Below are 18,731 nucleotides of genomic sequence, written 5' to 3'. Positions count from 1 at the left end.
GGTGGAAAAGCCGGGGGAGAGGGTGCTCTGTCAGCTCCCGATGCGGTGGCTAGACAGCCACGGGTACCTGCACTGCACGTTACCCTGCTTTAAAGCTGGTGCACATATTTACTGATATAAAACTAGCTCCAGTACATCTGCTGTGCACTACAGTCAGCGCCGCAACAGCAGGTATAAATATACTTCTTTGTGAAACGCCTGGGGCTGGTGGGGGTGTGGGTTGGCTCTCTCGCTCTCACATTGCAGATTGTCCTGAGCTCATGTGTAGAGGGAAGCTTTGGAGAAGAAATTAATTAGCTGATAACATTCTGTTAAACTACTCATTAACAAAAATGAAACCATTTTGATTTTCTTTTTTTTTGGGTTTTTTTTTTTTTTTGAGTGTTCATGTCCCCTCCTCCTTACCCGAATCAGAGATGAATGCGGGCATGCTCTCTACTCTGTACATCACTGAAAAGGATGTAATTTCCTGTACTAGTGAACCACCCTGTGCCTCCCTACAGATGGCCAGAGCTGACTGGTGCATTGGTGCAGAGCTCTAGGGACATTGGTGGCAGAGGTTCATCATCCAGAAGTTTCCATCTTTGCCACTTTCAAGAATATCCCCAGTACAATTTGGTCTATGACTCTGGAAATCCCCTTTAATGGCTTGGCTGGAGTATTTAAAGTAGCTGGGGACAGAGGTCTTGTCAGGTTTGGTAATACAGATCGACATTGTGATTTTCCCATGCCGTTGGCCGAGAGCAGCAGAAGCATCCCTGCAAACTGCCATGCTCGGGAGCAAGATGCTCTCTACTCTGTACATCACTGAAAAGGATGTAATTTCCTGTACTAGTGAACCACCCTGTGCCTCCCTACAGATGGCCAGAGCTGACTGGTGCATTGGTGCAGAGCTCTAGGGACATTGGTGGCAGAGGTTCATCATCCAGAAGTTTCCATCTTTGCCACTTTCAAGAATATCCCCAGTACAATTTGGTCTATGACTCTGGAAATCCCCTTTAATGGCTTGGCTGGAGTATTTAAAGTAGCTGGGGACAGAGGTCTTGTCAGGTTTGGTAATACAGATCGACATTGTGATTTTCCCATGCCGTTGGCCGAGAGCAGCAGAAACATCCCTGCAAACTGCCATGCTCAGGAGCAAGGCGTCTGCCTTCCCATCAGAGCTTCCCATCCTCTCCTGCCTGTCCTACACAAGAACACACTGCCCTAGAAATGATACAAGTATAAATGAGTAATCTAAGAGCTGAATTTGACAGGAAAAGAGAGAACATTGCAGGCAGTTCTCTGTGACAAATGATGTTTCTGCAGTCGGGGAGGTTAGGAGTAGTGATTAATCTAGTCAAAACCTGAAATTGCAGTCACTTTGACAATAGTCTTTTATCTTCCCTCAGCTGATGAAACAGCCTCAAACTTTGCCAGGTCCTCCACCTACTTTTCCTTGAGAGTCAGTATCACTTCCATCTTATTTCAACTGAGCTTCAGCTAACTGTCATTAATTCAGATTCCTGTTGCTGCCAAATGTTGGGAGAGACGGGTGATGGTTGTGTCTGCTTCTGATGAAAATGAGAGGTAGAGCTGAATGTCATCAGCCTACACTGTGGATCACGTTACATCACAACTTCTCCCAGCAGCAGCTGCACAGAGATAATGAATAAAAAATAAGCAATTGCAGGGAGCCTGGTAGGGCTCTCTGCAACTGAGAGCACCTCACAAAAGGGAGGATGGCTTCCAGCAACCTTCACAGGAACCTCTGAGAAAAATGAGTGAAAAGCCCCTGTGTTTATGCTAGGTTCTGCAACTTCTGCCTGGTCAGCAGTGCCAATAGCAATTGTGGGGACAAAAGAAGTATCTGGCTCTCAGGTGTTAGTTTGTAGACATCAACAGCCAATTATAATAGCTCTATTTCCATGGTAATAGCCATCAAGTTGTGTTCATGGGGTCTAAGGGCATCAGGATTAGTAAGCATGTCTCTCTTTGCTAGTGATATTTTCATGAGGAGAAATCTTAAGTCAGTATTTGACGAGTATGTAGAAGATCTACGGAATAGAAATCGTGTTTCTTCTCCATAAAGAAATCCACATTCTCCAGAGCATAAAATCACTCCCAGGATAACACCAAAGGGCCCTTTCTCACAGGTGTCACTGACGGGGTGGGGGACCAGCCCTCTCACAGCAGCCATGGCGAAGCGGTGTGCTGCCTTCAAAGACATGAGCTAGGGGTGGGTGTGGGATTTTGGATTTTGCAGCAAGGTTCAAAGGGTCAGGCTGTCAATTGGAACAATTAGCATAGTAACATGGAGGTCCGTGACTACACAGGCAAGGCTCTGGTCCTCCTATGCTCTGTTGAGGGCATGGGAAGCAAAGGCAGAGGAGGAAATACTAGAAAAAACCTTTCAAGATCTCAGCATAACTTTAATACAACTAGATTTCATTTCAGAATTTTTCTTGTTTAGAAAGCTGTCACTGCTAATCTAAAATGATGTCTCTTAAGTATTTGGTTGTCCTCCTGGATACCTAAGGTATTTTATTTTTTTTCCCCCTAAGATTTAAACAACAACAGGTTTCATAACTTCCACCAGGCCATCTGCCTGAAGTATGTGGTATGTGCATATCCTTTCCCGCTAGGATGAATCAGCCTGCTGCAGCAGGACCTAAAATATGACACATATGTGAAACAAAATGTTATAAATGTGCAATGACTTTTAGAAATGTACTCACTGAAAATTGTACAAGCCCTCAAAGCTCTTAGATGGCTCCTTCGGCTGCAGTCAGGGTGTCCTGACACCACTGGCGAGTGGCAAGACCTCCCAGAAGCCATTTCAGATGTCTGCCAGACTTAAGTTCTTTGCTGCCCATCTAGTTTCTGTACTGGTGAATGTGGCATCACCACCTCCTGCGTTTCCATCTTTCTATCCATTGCTGAACTTAAACATATACATGTGTGTGAGATACATCAAGGAGGACTGTGTGCAGCAGCCAGGGTATTCTCAAGAGCTGCAGAAGTAAATTGCCTTTCTAGGAGAACTTCTCTGAGGGAACCAGACAACTCAGGGTGCTTCCAGGCAGGGAGAAGATGCAGGAAAGTTTGAAGACTCATCATTTAACAACTTTGCTTTTCACTTTACTCTTTTCTATCAGTCTCTGCTTCCCAGCAGTTTCTGCTTCTTTCTGGGACCATAGCACTTTCCCTCCAGACTTCTTCAGGCTGCTAAATGCATTGAAACAATACAGCTTCCTCTTATTCTCACTTATAGGTCCCTTATGTGTGAAACTGGAAAAAATAAGGAAGCCTTTATATGGCTCATGTGCCAAAGATGGGGGAAATGTGGCCTGCAGTATCATGAAACATATAGGGGCAACCCAAAGCAGCTAAAGAAGGCAGATATCTCCTTTGTGCCAGGTCACCTACAGAAAACTGTTGCAAAAAAGGATCTATCTATTATGGATCCATTATTCATCATGTTTTATGAAGAAATAGCTTATATTTGGAAACTATGTGATCAATAACCAATGCTGAAGTTCAACATAAAGGTCTGGCAATATCAACACAAGCGTAGGTATACGACATTTTTAAGTTCAGCTCCTGATTTTGATGCAGGTTTAGCAAGTCTTCCCTTTGGCTGTCTCTTTGCCTTTCCCTTTCCTTTATTCTGCACTTAAAACTAAATGTCATTATGTCATATGTGAAGAAAAACAGTGTGATGTAGGCACTACAGCAAATAAGAAATACTAAATGGCTGTTTTCTTTATACTGAAAACAGAGAAAGGTACTCTGTTTTCTACAGAAAATCCTGTACTTTTTGAAGCATACATGTTTTCTTCTTGCACTTTTGAAGACATTGCTCCTTCAATTGGAGGCAGACGTTACAATGGATAATGGGTAATAAACAGGATTCGCGTTTTTGGCATTCAGTCAACTAAAAGAAATACCAATTGCATTCTGCGAATGTTCCCGTGGTGCCAAACCACCAGAGGAGTTGGTGAGTAGGAGGAGTGAAGGTGTGATAGTTGAAAGAATTGCTAGTTGGTAAGTCACAGGAGCTAACGTGTTGGCTCAGCTCGCAGGGAAGCTAGGACGTTCCCAGCTGCCACAAAAACTGGGTGTATGCGATCCCTGGCAACACTCGTTGGGACAAGATGGATCACAAGCACTCCAGTAGTGAGCTACCATGTCACAGGGAGCCAGATGGAGGTGGTTACTTCCCTGATTGATTGCCTCTTGGGCTACCAAGGGCTTTTCCAGCAGGCTAATGCCTTTCTGTTGGCACTTGAACACCCGGGAGCGGTGTGTCCACTCGGGTCAGTGCCGTGCAGGAATTCCTGCCTTTCGGGTCCATGGCCACCCCTCAGAGAGAGAGGGAAATAAATAAGGAGCAAGGGGGAGCAGGTGACTACGGTGAGCACCGAAAGAACACTGACTTCCCGTGCCTCCCTAATAGACATTGCTGCTAATGAATTTTCAGGCACGTGCTGAGTTAACGGGGGTGAGCAACGTTGAAACATCCTTTAGTTAAACCCAGTGCTTTACAAAGGCTAATTGAAAAAGGAAGGAGCAGCGGGGGTTGGGGGGGGGGAGGAGAACAAGGCAGAAGAGGGGGTGGAGGGGGAGAACAGCTCTATTTTTCAAATGCTGAATATGAAATCCCTGCAACAGATGAGTTTACATGCAAGCCTGCAACTCATCAGGGCAAAGATACAGTGAGTGGAGTCAAGTAATTTTCCTCTGCACACAGAATCCCCAGCCTCTTACCCTGCCCAGCCAGCTTTCTCAACTGTGAGCTTTAGAATATAAACAGCCAATAAGTAAGGACAATAATTGTAGTTCCTGCTGAGAGCTAACTCTGCCTGTCATGCATTTGCTGGGTCCTAATACAGGACAGTGAATAAAGCTTCATTACAGAACAATGGAGTTAGCTGCCAGAGCCTACAGATTTGAATAAACAACAAATAAGCAACATCTGCTCCAGCATATGTGTATGGTAAAAAAAAAAGTCACAAAATAAAAGAATTTGTAAATGCCAAAAGCAACACTAAACTGCCAGTGCTACTGTAGAGTGAATTTTTAATTGCACATGCATACAGGCAGGCTGTGGGTATTAGTCTCACATATGTCTGGTTGCTGCCAACCTGGGAGTATAGATGAATTTAATTAAATAAGGATTATCCCTTCTCCCCAGTACAATTACTTATTTATAACAATGATAAAATTGCCTAATAAAATAGATTGTAATATTTTTTAAAACAGAGCTAGAAAACACTCTGCTTTCCCTGTAAGTCATTCAGGAATGTTCGGGGGGTTTGAGCTTCTTTTAAAATTAAGTCTCAGCATTCTGCCAAGAGAGAGGGAAAAAAAGCCTTATCATAAAGCCTACTGCAGTTAAACAGCCAGAATCTACATTATGGAGAAATATAAAGAAGACACACAGCAGCCAGGGAATTGGCTTTCATGGGGAGTGCAGAAAATTAAACAATTGGACTGAAATTGAGACCAGGCTACAGAGCCAAGGGACAATACCACTGGGACACGTACTTCCATAAGTCATCCGTCTCTACTATGCTCCATCTAGGCAAAGCAGTCTGTTTCTATCTGTCTCTATTTCTTCTCAGAGTGGGCACCTCGCACTTTCCCGCTCAGGTGAGCTCCCCTTTCAGCAGAGCCATGTCAGGCTCCCACATCTTCATCATCACTCATACCCTTCCCAACAGAGCCCGCAAACAAACGAGAGTGGGCCCTTATGGTATCAGGCATTGTGTCAGAAATAGGGAGCCTGTGCCCCAGGGAATTTGGAGGCTAAATCTAAATTCAGGCATGCTGTCCAGGGAGCTGAGGTTTTCCTTGTGTAGGCTCCTGATGGACTTGGTTTCCCACTCACTCCTATTTTGAGGACCCCTGCTTATGGGTCTGAGCCACATTCTGCTCAGTTCCATAGGAATCTTCTTAATAGCGAGGTATTATTCACTAGCAACAATATTACATTCATAACCAGCAATTTTTAGACTGTTTCCATGATGCACAGAAAGTTGAAGTCACAATAAAACTCCCATGGGTATGGAGGGATATGGCATTTAAAAGCAATGGGAAACAGAGAAAGAATATGATAAAAGCCTGTAAAAAAAACCACCGGAAATCTCCACTTTAAATTAGGCCAAGCATCAATGACTCTAAACCAACAGAGAAAGAAAGAGAGAGAGGGAAAAAAACAGGGAGGGAGATATTCCAGTGTTTAAACAAAAGTCTAAAATTTATGGTCCTGCAAAGGCATAAATCTTATATAAGTGCAGTTTACTTGTATGATTTTGAGTGATTACTTTGAATGATGACAGTCTTATCAGAATTAAAAACAAATAATTACTTTCTGCATTTTCTGTCATTAAATTACTGCTAAATACATGCTTATTCCTATGTCTTAAAAGATTATTCAGGGTATACAGTTATGTTTTTCCCCTTACATTGTGATTGATATACCCATACAATCTGCTAAATCCTTTAGCTAATGCACTTCATCATTAAATAGCAAAGTCATTTTTAGAGATGGACAAAGGAAAAAAGCATTTGTGGGTATGTTACTACACTTTTAATTTTTTCTCCACTGGTCTATGTCCACATACTCTTTTTTTAATTTCTCACTGAATGTTTGTCCAAATGGTGTTTTTCACTGCACCAGTCTTTGGGAATTGCTATTCTTTGTACACATATCGCTACGAGCAAGACTACTGGTATGGGGGCTCGTCTTTGTTCAGGAAGATCAAGGCACCCATCAGAAAACAAAATCAAAGTAACCTCATGTAACTCAGAGGACAAATCATAGAGTCTGAATAGCAACAAAGACCAAATTCATACTGTACTCCATTGCATTTACTCATGTCTAGCATTTACCAAGAAAGCTCCACACACTGATGAAAACACTGGCCTCACTGAAGTCAGTGCCACTTATGTCACTGCCTTCAACAGGCTAATGAATTCACTTCTGCACATCCATCCAGCTGTCAAGCCAGCCAATGGCATCCAGCAATGACCAGCACCAGAATATCCACTGGTCATTCACTTTTTTTTTTTAAGATACCTGCGTATGAAGTTGGGTTGCTTAATTATTTGTGCTGTCTCCTGAGAACTGATATAATGTAGTCCTCAAAAGGGGAGGGCTCACCAAACTTTCACCTTTGTCCCTTGCAATCTCTGCTTCTTGCTGTTTATTAGTTCTTTCACATGAAATTTCTATCCCATTCAAGATAGAGTAGAGCCAGTCCTGCTCTAAGCATGGGTTGGAAAGAGTCACTAGAGAGCAAGGCCAAGCACTCCATGCTCTGAAGGCTGAACAGCCGTTTCTCCAACACCAGCACCCCTGCCAGCAAACGCTTCTCAGGATCCAAACTCAGATTGCCCCAAATGACAGCATAACATCTGGTCTAACAGCTTTGCTTTTAATCCTTTCATAGACTCCTCAAATAACTTATTTTCTAACACATGATTCAGTGCTATCTCAGCTCATGTGATGACAGCCTATGTGATATAGGAGACTCAGATGATGGAGTAGAGGCCACGCTGCTGCCAGAATTTCGTGGTTGCATGGTCCTGGTTGATTTGCGTACAGAGTGGCTGCAGAGCCACTGTATCCAGTCTCCTAGTTGACTTCTCTAAGGATCTGAGAGTTGGTACATAAGCAGTTGTCTGAGTCTGGCAAATCATTTACTGAGGAAGAGTGAAGCTTTGGTATCGCTTGGAAGAGCAGAGAGGTCTACTTAAAGCATCAGAGAGGGATCCCACACACTCAAAGCTGTGCATGTGATGTGCCCTCTTCATGTGCACTCATTGTGTCTCCCTGACAAGCTGAGTATATTTTACAGCCCTATGATTTGTCAAGTCATATAATCCAGACTGCCATGTCTAGAATAATGCATCTAAATGCCAGAGGTGATGGGAGCAGAGAGGGAAAACATATTGTTAGCATAAGCTTTAGAAGCAGCTACAGGGGAACAGTCTTTTAAAAACTGGCAAATTGTCTGTTTCTTAACGCTCACCTAAAATGGTGTCAGGAGCATTTAGAAATGGAGTTTCATCCTCAAAACTCTGAATCTGAAAAGAAAAGAAAGATAAAAGGAAAATCTATTATTCATGATAGTGCTTATGAGTGTATGCCTTATTATATGGAAGGGAGGTAGGAACAAAACCCAAAATAATTCTGGACATTGCAAAGTTAAAACATGAAATCTTTCAGATAGTTCCATTTCAGTTGCCGCCTTTTAAAAATATTTGTTCTTGTCATAAACTAGGGTCTACTCTCAGAACCTTCCCAAGACTTGCTCAAAGTAATCCATACAAAATGGTTCCTAACACATAACTATACTAACAATCTTGTTTGAATAGCCTCAGATAAATATCCCTAGAAAAAAATATGACTTAGTAGAAGAAACTCAAGGGAATGTAATGATATGGAGGTAAATTCTTGCCAAAGAGTGTATGTAAGGTCAGAATTTTTTTCTTCTAGGAATGAAGACCCATTTGACTTTTTCATAGTATCAGAGGGAACGTCACATCATGATGTTCCATAAACTCCTTCAGAAAAAGACTTTACGGAAAAGGGGATCTATTATATACAAGTTACATGTGAACATGCATGTTAGGTGTGTCCTCCACACAGTCTGTAGCTCAAGATCTCTAAGTCCTTCATTGTCAAGGGCTAGAAAAAGTATAAGAGAAGGATTGCTCTATATGTGACTGTTACTCTGTTCCCCATACATCTGCTACTGGCCATTGTCAGACTAATGACATAGGTGGCCTCATGGTTTCAGCCAGTACACTGTTCTTACAGACTTAATTTAACGATGTGGTAGATAATACTCAGAAGTTAAACAATATATACACCATCTTATTTTAACATACAGCATTTACTGCACTGTCAATAGCCTCATTTTTGCGTGAGCCTCTAGTCACGGGGCTGCAAGTCCAGCATGATAAGTGCTTTACAAAGACATATGGGCCACCTGGGGATTATAAATTTGCTGTGCTGGAGATCTCTGAAAGATACCCTCTCCCCCACTGAGGTTGGTAATCAGGGCCATGCTCGGATTCTTGAATCCTCTCTGCCAACAGGAAGGCTGCACCAAACCTTTCACAGAAAAATACACCTTTGGAAGGACTTCAAAAGGTAAATACCCTTTCCTCAAGAAGAATGGCACCACCTTACCCTGATCTTTTCCAATGCTTTAAAAACTGGAAAACTTTTTTAAGCCTCCCACTTTTTCCAGCCATTCGCTGCCTCCTCGTTTCCTTCCCTTCTTACCCTCCCTCCCTCCCTCCCATGCTCCATATATTTCCAGGGACCTACCAACCATCCCATTTCTCCTTCTTTCTTTGATTCTTACAGTGGAGTCTGTATGATTGGAGAGTATCCTACCGTAGCCCTTTTTCTGCAGTAGTATGGCCAGAAAAACTGCTGCTCACACAAGAGCTCTAGATGTTAGAAAGGGCCTGGCAAGTATCCTGGTCTCTGCTGCTTCGTGTTGAACCCCCAGTGACAATCCCCTGTTGCTAAAACAGGCAGATAACTAAGTACCGTGGACTTTGCAGACTGGATATGAGAACAAGCTGCTGTTCTGAGTTATTCTGGCTTTAGGATGCTCAGCTTACAGAGTGATAAAATGTTTCAAACACTGCTATAAAACCAAGACTAATTTTTTAATGCAACTTTCTGAAAGAGCACAACAGCAAATTAGCTTAGGAGACAAAAAAAGATGGGGAAAAAAAAAGTAGAAAAAAACTCCTGGATAGAAAAAAACAGACTGGATCTTTAAAAATATCCTTTACCATATGTATTAGTGTTCCTGCAACTTCCTTCTATAAAAAACCCAAAACCGAGTGCTGTATAAAACATATATTGGCATCTTACATTATCATACTGGTTGAATGAATCCTACCTCAGTAATTTCAGTGCAGATTTCTTTGATGGTATCCTAACACAAAGACAATTTAAAATAATCAAAACCCCAATGAGTAGTGTAAAACCTACAGGTTTTCCCCATAATGCTGTTGCATGATGCTTGTTGAAGTAATTTACTCTAGATTCCATCCTGAAGAAAAGAATTTGAACTTATACCATAAATATGGGTGAAGGTACATTGCTAGCACAATACACAAAAATCCACCTCACCTTTTCCATTTCAAATGACACTGGAAGCTTGCAGCTTAGGTTGGCCAATTTTTTGAGAGAGTGGACCACAAGCATAGGTGGCTCCTTTCTTGGCCTGGCTTTGGCAGGCACCTCACACGCAGTGGAAAGGTGAGGCTGTTTTGCAGCTAGGTGTGATGAAGCCCAGGCTTTCCCCGGTGGCATCAGTGGACACTGGGATGTGGGACATGCCAAGGCACCTTTGCTTCTAGGGGCTTGCTCCTGGGTCAGACAACCCAATGCAACACATGCAGAAAAGCCTGCCTGGACCATCCCCCTCTCAGCAGTATCTGGACAAGAATGGGGTTGCTCTTTCCTGCTAGGCAAGTTGGCTTCCCCAGGTGCCAGCAAGCCCTGTTTCAGCAGCGTTGTCTGCTGAGAAGCCCTTTTCGGGAGCTGACCTACTCTTCTCTGCTTGACTCCTGTGACCACAGGTCTGCTCTTTGCAGCGTCTGAGAGACTGGTCTCATCCTCGCCGGCATCCTGTGCTTTGAGCTGTTGGATGTTGACGTTGGTCAGCAAAGATGAGAGGACACTGGTTACGTGGTCAAGTACTCCCAGCTGTTGAAAACGTTCTTCAGATGGGCAGAATGGAAGGCAACATGTTTATTAAAGATACAATTTGAAATAATACAGTACAACAATTATTCAAACCTGTCATGGCCAAGAAACATACTAAGCATGTTATAGAAACATACTAAGAACCATAAAGAAACATACTAAGTACCTCATTCAAAAGTGTCTAAATTTTTTCCATTTGCTTCCAGAAGATCCATTCAGGCTACACAGAGATGTCATTGCATAGTTTGTTATATTAGACAAACATGCAATGTTGAATTTGTTGGGTCAAGTGCATCTGAATGCTGCTGCTCTGTGTGAATAAAGGTTACAGAATCCAGCCTGAAATTCTCTGGTTGGCTGGGCCGGACTTGGATGCCATTTTTGAGGACTTATTAAAATTTGTGTGAATAAAGTTATTAAAATGTAATCTCAAATGTTTACAGCTGCCAGCTGTCCAGGGTAACTGCAAAATGCATATAGCCATTAACTGATAAAAACTGACCGTGGAAGATATGTTCTCATTTTCATAACAGCACAAAACAAAACACTTATCCCTCAGAAACTCATAGCTGACGTTGTATAAAGGTTCCCAGATTCTTTTTATTGTACCAGCCTCCTGTAATTTCTGGGTCATTTTTTCCATGGCATAACATCTAAAGAGAAGCAAATAATGTTTTCTCAGAGATCCTAGAGATTTCCATCATTACAACACTATGAAGTTATTTATAGAAAGAAACACAACACATTTACTTGCACATTGTGTGTACCTATCCTAAGGCAATGAATATGTCACTAGGACTCCTCCTTCCTTGAGAGATTCGTTGAGGGCAGAAGACGGCAAAATGCTAACTTTCTTGGCTGCCATTTCTTTTAGAGAGCAGCCAAATTTACTGCATGCAATCTGCATGTGGCTTCACAAACAATTAGACAACAAGGGGATATTTAAATTGGATTTGAGTTGGTCCTTTGCATTGGAGACCAATCCCATGACATATAATTCTTGATAGTTACTATATCTCAAGAATACTTCTCCTCTTCTCTGCCCCAGACATTGCCTGATTTTTAACACTGAAGGAAAACATTGCCATTCCCGCCACATTTTAAGACATGGTTGAAGGTTTCACCTGATGTTTAAAGGAGTTATCTGGTCTATCGGTACACACATTACACCATATTGTATTGTTTCCACTTGTGTAAGTTTCAGGTGTCAGAGTAAATAATTTTTGGTTTTGTACAGCCACTGTCCTACCACATCCTCTCCATGTCAGTATTTCATCTGACTCCCACCATGTCAGGCCACAAAAATGCCAAATGCCAATGCAAAGTGTCCTTTAACTGACAGCAGCACAGCTGTCCAGTCCTTCTTTTGATTTGAACCAGAACCAAACTAGCTGCAATTTGAAATAGTTTTTACACACTTTTCAAAGAGCTTGGGATACCTAAAGACAAATCAAACAACAAGAGAAATTATAAATGGATAACATAAACGCCCCCTCACCCATGTGCAATGTAATAAATACACAGGTCATAAAGAAATTATATATGGGACAGCCTTGCTTCATGGAGCAGGCCCTTCAGTTTCTAGGGGTGCTCCCCAGGGATCATGCCTCAAATAGGCAAGAGGCAGATAATACCTCTTTAGTCCCTGGAGCCTGCTGCAAAATAGTCTAAATCTGTAGCACAAATGAGATACTAAAGGGCATAAACAGGGATTCATGTTCACTGGACACTTCAGCCGAAACAGCAAATGTCTGTGCTGTAAACAAGATCAATGAATCTTCAATAGAATCTATATCTTTTACAGGGCTTCTAATGACTTTATGATCAACTGTTTTTATCATTTAGGAGGGGAAGCTCACAGTTTTGTTCCTTCTTCCTTGAATCTGGTATTACATAGTTATCTACATGAAAGATTTGGAAAGTCTTCAGTAGGCCCACAGTGGAATGAAGGAACACAGAACATTTCCAGAGCCAGCAAGAAATTTTCAATCATCAACTTTTGTTCACAGCAAATGGCAGAATTTGGAAAAAATAAAAAATTTCAGTGGGAAAATCAAGACATCTGAAATTGCTCATTTTTTGTCAGGAAAAGTAAAAATGAAATTTCAGCATTGTCTACTTTGTCAAATATTGAAATATTTTCCTTTTTTTAGAATGTTTCATCTTGAGTCTCAGCAGTACTGTCTTTCCTTGAATCGAAGCTGTACTTCAGAGAAGCTATTTAGCAATTTACATTTCATTTCTCTTCTAGGGGGTGGATTTACTGGCTTATTTATATCTCCAATGATGTGTGCACCTCCCTCCCAACTGACCTGTAGTAGCAGTCGCAGTACAACCATGTGTCAGGGGAAATGGCGTCTACCTAATACACTCATCTCACAGAGGAGAGCGAGAATTGAAACTATAGCTCCAGTGAGGGGCTTGCAGCAGCTGAGACAGACAGAAATGAGAGTGAAAATTCCCCAGAAACAAAACCCCAAGAAGATTTAGATATGGCAGTATGGATAGGTGGTACTGAAACATGGTGGGGGTTTTTTATCATTAAGCATCAGATCAAAACATTTCAACTTTTCTGAACTGCGATGTACAGAAACTTGAAGTTTTCAAAAATATGGGGATCAACATATTCAGAAATACAATTATTTTTCACCTAACATAATTTCTAAATTTCAAGTGACTTTATTTCTTCAGTTAGGAAGTCAAATATCACTTCTAACAAGGTCAGTAAAATTTTCACCACTGGCAGATGATGGGGATAAGCTTTTCTTTTGGATCTGGCTGAGAAACTGAAAGGGTGATCAATATTTTTCAAAAATATTATTTATTTCAATATTTGAAAATACTGAAAATCTTATTTATGTGAACTAAACTTTTTGAAAACTCTCTCTGACAATACTGGGGAAATAGCACCAAGTGAGAAGACAATTAATAAATAACTGTAATAATCCACATGTATTTTAAAGGGTCTAATCAGCAGCAGAAGAGGCCTGGAAAACTATTCATCACAAGCATGGAAGAGCTATACAGAAACAGAAAAGGACTGCTTTAGGAATTGCATGAAATATGAAAGTGAAGAGGGGTCACTGCTATGGAAGCCCTTGGTCTTTCTCACCTTTGTCTCCTTTTTCCTCCATCTTTCTCTGCTATGGAAGCCCTTGGTCTTTCTCACCTCTGTCTCCTTTTTTCTCCATCTTCTATATCTTTCTCTATCTTCTATATCTTTCTCCATCTTCATGTCTTCTATATTGTACCTATAACCTTTTGCTTTATCTCTCACTCTCTCAGAGTAACACACATTCTTCTAATCAATTAACTTTCTCTGCTGATTCAGAGAATGGGAGAAAGTAAAATGAAAATGAGATAACCTCTCAGGCATTCACTAACTCATATTAAACAATTTCTTCCTTTTCCATGGCTAGAGACAAATGAGAGGGATTCAGACTGTATTTGCATTGAAATGCTTCAGTGATAATAAACCAACCAGGGTGACAATAACTGAATTCATCCAGCAGGTCTCTGGGAACAGTGGTTCAATACAGTCTTGAAATCTCCAGAGGTGGCAGATGGTCTACCTCATTTTGGCACTTTCATTTCAATGTGGTGGTGAAGAAGTCCTCTAACAGTAAGGAGCCTGGAGTTCCCTAAATTGTTCATGGAGAGGTAAACACTGTGGAACACTTCAGACCTGAATCTTCTACTTAATTTGCAGAGAAGGGTCTTTTTTCTGAGGTCTTCTTCTGGAGGCCTTCATAAGCACTTGTTCTCCTCATTGCCATTACAGGGAATGCAGGCTTCTGCTTTAGAAGAGCTGGCTCATTAGATGCCTGAAAATTTAGGTGCAGTAATAGTACTGAAGGCAGATAGGTTAGGTCCTGTTCTAGTGATTCAATCCATTTTAAAATCTAATAAACATGAATTTGTCAATCTTCCTTCTTGCTATACCTCACTGCAAAACCGTTAGACAACCTAAGGTGGGCAAGATTGGAAAAAAACAGTTTGCAAACAAATGCTATTTGAGGATATTCCTCAGGTGTTTGTACACTAAGCCTGATACATCCCTTTTTAGCTCTAAGTCCCCTCCAGGACTTAGACTCCAGATACTTGTGCAAGATTACCTACATGGTCACTGAAACAGACTGGCTTCTACTGAGAGGTGTTTTAAAGTGGTGGCTGGATGATCACCCACAGTGGTTGCCTCACTCTCTCCACTTGCTGTGGAGATAGATATGGCTCTACAGTGATTAAGCTCCTTGAGATGGTGCTTCATCTAAATGCCTATAATTTGGTGCAGGGAACAAGGCTGAGGTTAATCACCGCTTATATGGAAATCTGTAGTCAGTGAAAAGAGGTAAGTATCTCTGAAGGATGATTCCCATCTCTCTCAATTAAACGTTCCCAGCCCTGGCACATACTTAGGATGCCTAAGCAGATGGTGTGAAAACCCCCTCCCAAACTGTCAAAAGCAAGATAATACGTTTTGATGGACATCACACCCACCAAAACAGAAATTAAAATCTTATCTTACTTCACAGCACCTCCCCCATACAGATAAGCCATTAACATGTGCTAGGAGTGCTCCCATTGAGGATGACTGCAGGAAGAGTCATTAAATTCACACCTTGGCTTACCACTGCCTGTCTTCACTGTGCAAACTCCTTCCCTCAGAGGCTCTTTCTCTTCTCTCATTCCCTCCTAGTTCTCTGCCTTCTTCCCTGAGGTCTCCATCCGCCATCCACTCATACTGATTATCTCTGATCCCTCTCTCTCAGAAGAGTTACAGAGGGAGAAAGAGAGTGAGAGCTGAGAAACTTGTTTGATGTGTCAGTTTGCTGTAAATATTGAAATGTGTGCACGGGGCTTGCTATAAAAAAAAAAAGGGAGAGAGAGAAAAACACATTTTTCACAACGCTCTGACATTTCTGTTTCAATTCTCATTCCATCCATAATGCTTCCTTGGTGTAATTCTAAACAGGAATGCATGGGCTATGTGAGAGATACTGCTTCGATGAGCTTCTTAAGTAAACAGAAAAATTCAAGAGCCATCTGGCTATCCTGTGCAGCAAACATGAGGGGTAATGATGTCAAAATTGGACTTTTCAGACGGGTGGTATACCAGCAAATTAACAATACTATTGTAATGCAGATATATCTATATTGTGTTCATTTCTCAACTGTAAAATACACAGCATGAGAACTAAACCCATTCAAATGAATAAAAATCAAGACTGTGTGCCTTAAATGGCATGATTTTTATTGTACTTAAAATACAGCCCTCACCTACATCTTGGGGCATATATTTCAATCACAAACCTGTGAGGTTTTAATTTGGTGTTTTGGGGTCTGATGCAAAAGCTCTGGCAGCTCTAGTCATGGAAGTTAAGACCTTGTCATCTGCTCACCACATTTCCCTGTGAGAGGGGTCCTGCTTTCATCAGGGGAAAAAGGGAATGTGAGCCCACATCTGGCCTGGCTGAATTTAAAATCCTGTGTATTGGCTTATAGCACCAATGATGGTGGGTACATGTTGCTGGTGAAGTGGTTACAGAAACATGTTAAAATGCAGCCTCTGCGACACCAGTGACAATTTCTGCCGGCGGGGTAGGTCTTACAGTGAGGGGATGGGCAGTTATGTTTTAAAATGCTGTAAGTTGGCAGCTCCAGCACATAAATCAGAGTTCACAGCTGAGGAGAGGTAAATTGTATTTCAGTCACATTAGGAAGTATCATTGCCACAAAGGCATACATGAGGATTTTTGATGTCTTCTGAGTACATGTCCCTTTTTCATGCATTTTGTTTCATAAGCCTCTTTTTCTCTATCCTCACAGTCCCCCCTTGCTATTTATTTTACCTCCTGTCTAAAATTCCTCCTTTGTCAAAATATCCCTCCTTACCATGTAAGTGTGGTCTCTCAATGTCCATCCGCTGCTTTTGAGCTTCCAAAAACGCTTGGGTGTCATTCCCTTTTGCTACAGAAACACCACTGAGGAACCGAGGAGGGATTTTAGTGCAGATATCAGGTTCTTCTGTACCAAATCCCAAATCAAGGAGAATCTCCACCGGCTCCTTTTCCCAGAGCACCAGCCATTCAGTGATGCTGTAGTGAAAACATCAGAATTATTTACACCACTGTCTTGGTACCACTTTTCTCTTGCAGTCGCTATCCTGTTTTCGTTAAATAATTCTCTTCCCTTCTTCTCCTCTCTTGTGGAGACTACTGCTTAAGTGCAAGTAGTCATTTTTGGTCACATTGCTATGAGATTTACACACATTCCTCCCCCCAGAGGAATTTGGTGGCATGAGATCTAGATAATGTAGCAAAAGGAACATTAATAAAAGGTGTAGGTTCACAGCTCTGCAGGCTCACTTCTCCCTAGACACAATGCAGACTGGGCCTGCTGCTGCTGCCCTAAGACCTTGCAGCCTTTTACCTTCCAGTGGATTCAAAGCCCACTGCATTTTCAGGTAGGTTTCTTTTTTTGCTGGTACAAATGCAATTGCAATCAGACTCCTGTTTTTAAGAGGGTCTTTTTGATCTTGTGAAAATAAATGAGGAGAAAACTTTTACAATCTAAGACCTTGAACTGCTAATTCAAAGTTTTACTCACGTTTGTTGATCTCTAAATGGCTAATTCCTTGTATTCCTAGCTGGAAATATATGTAAATAACTAACCTCTGGGGTGCACCAGTGAGGGAGTGGGAAGAACTGGGACTGTTTTCTCGTGACATAACCAGACTTTCTGAACTCTCTTGCAGAGACCTGGTTTGAGGAAAAGTAACAATGAAATGTGTTTACTCGGGTGCTCCTCTAGGATGTCATTATGATTTTTTCCTAAAGTAAACATTTGCATTTTCTCTTGATTTAAAACGATACATAATAGCAACGCCTTAGAAGAAGAGTCAGCAGAAGAGTGTGGCAATACCCTTATTCTCAAGAACAGTATGTTACAGTCGGTGTGATAACGTAGGTGTGAGGTACCAGTAAATGCTAATTATAAAGGTGGCAGAATGGCTCACTTTTGACAGATGGTAAATCTTTGGGGAACCTTTAGGGTTTCTCTAGCCACCTACTTCAGAAGATATAATTGCTCTTAACAAAGTTTTGGAGAGACAAGGCACAATGAGTTGCAGGAGTGGCACCTGAGAACAATTCTGTGCTTCGCTTCTCATTGTGCTTGTATCTGCTAATCTGCCGAGAAATAACTGCTTTTCAAAGCCTGCTCCCTGCAAGAGCAACATCCGGCGGCATGAAAGCGTTTCTCAAAAGGTAAAATGACATGCTTTTGTTATATCCAAACTTAACTTTACCTACACATACCTACCAAGATCAGTAGCAAATGTTTATATACAGTGGAAGCATTGCCTTTGTAATATTTTTTTTAATCATTACAGGTTATCTATCAGCTCACATCTTATTGAGGGATAAGTAGATTTTTGAATTAACATAAAAACCTGGAATTCCTCCTTTTGCCATAAAGAAAAGTAAGGAAAAAGAATTTATACCAGATCTCTATGGTATCTGACACCTACCTCCTGTAGCTTTGCACAGTCTTTTTTACCATTTCTGGTACTGACAAGGAAATTGCAAACAAGAAGAAATAAAAATAATTTATTTTCCTACCTTTTTCGCCCCTCAAAACAGAAATGTGTCCATCAAGAAACAAGACCAAAAGACCAATTGCATTGTGTAAGGAAACATTTTAGCCCAAATGACAAAGTTGCAGAACAATACCATTGTTCTTATATTTACTTACAGTATATGTTAGTTGTATATAAACAGAACACATGTCAGGAAGGGGAAAAATAGCCTTTGTATTGCATAAACCAATAGCTGTACATTCTAAGCCCCTGCTATTTTAAAGTAAGCATTATGAATTAGCTTCCACTGTCTGCTGCAGAGCCATTGGAGATAGACAGCAAATATTATGAAAAAAATTTTCAACCCCTGCCTTTATAGTAAAAAAATACAATTAAAATATATAGTTTTAAATTCTCATTCCAGCACAC

At 41.3% G+C, this 18,731-nt stretch overlaps 1 protein-coding gene across 1 annotated transcript in view; it reads right to left on the bottom strand.

Moving 5' to 3' along the window:
* CCDC129 (coiled-coil domain containing 129) overlaps nt 1-18,731 on the bottom strand; it is a 47,686-nt gene that overhangs the window by 14,632 nt on the left and 14,323 nt on the right. Inside the window, 4 exon segments of the mRNA XM_014949433.1 lie at nt 8,019-8,073; nt 10,430-10,740; nt 16,619-16,821; nt 17,398-17,484. Of these exon segments, the coding sequence (XP_014804919.1) occupies nt 8,019-8,073; nt 10,430-10,740; nt 16,619-16,821; nt 17,398-17,484 (656 nt within the window).

Source organism: Calidris pugnax, unplaced genomic scaffold (genome assembly GCF_001431845.1).
Source record: "Calidris pugnax isolate Ruff unplaced genomic scaffold, ASM143184v1 scaffold124, whole genome shotgun sequence".
NCBI classification, from domain to species: Eukaryota; Metazoa; Chordata; class Aves; order Charadriiformes; family Scolopacidae; genus Calidris; species Calidris pugnax.
The sequence above is the reverse complement of the archived record's forward strand: the minus strand, read 5'-3'. Positions and strand labels throughout refer to the sequence as shown.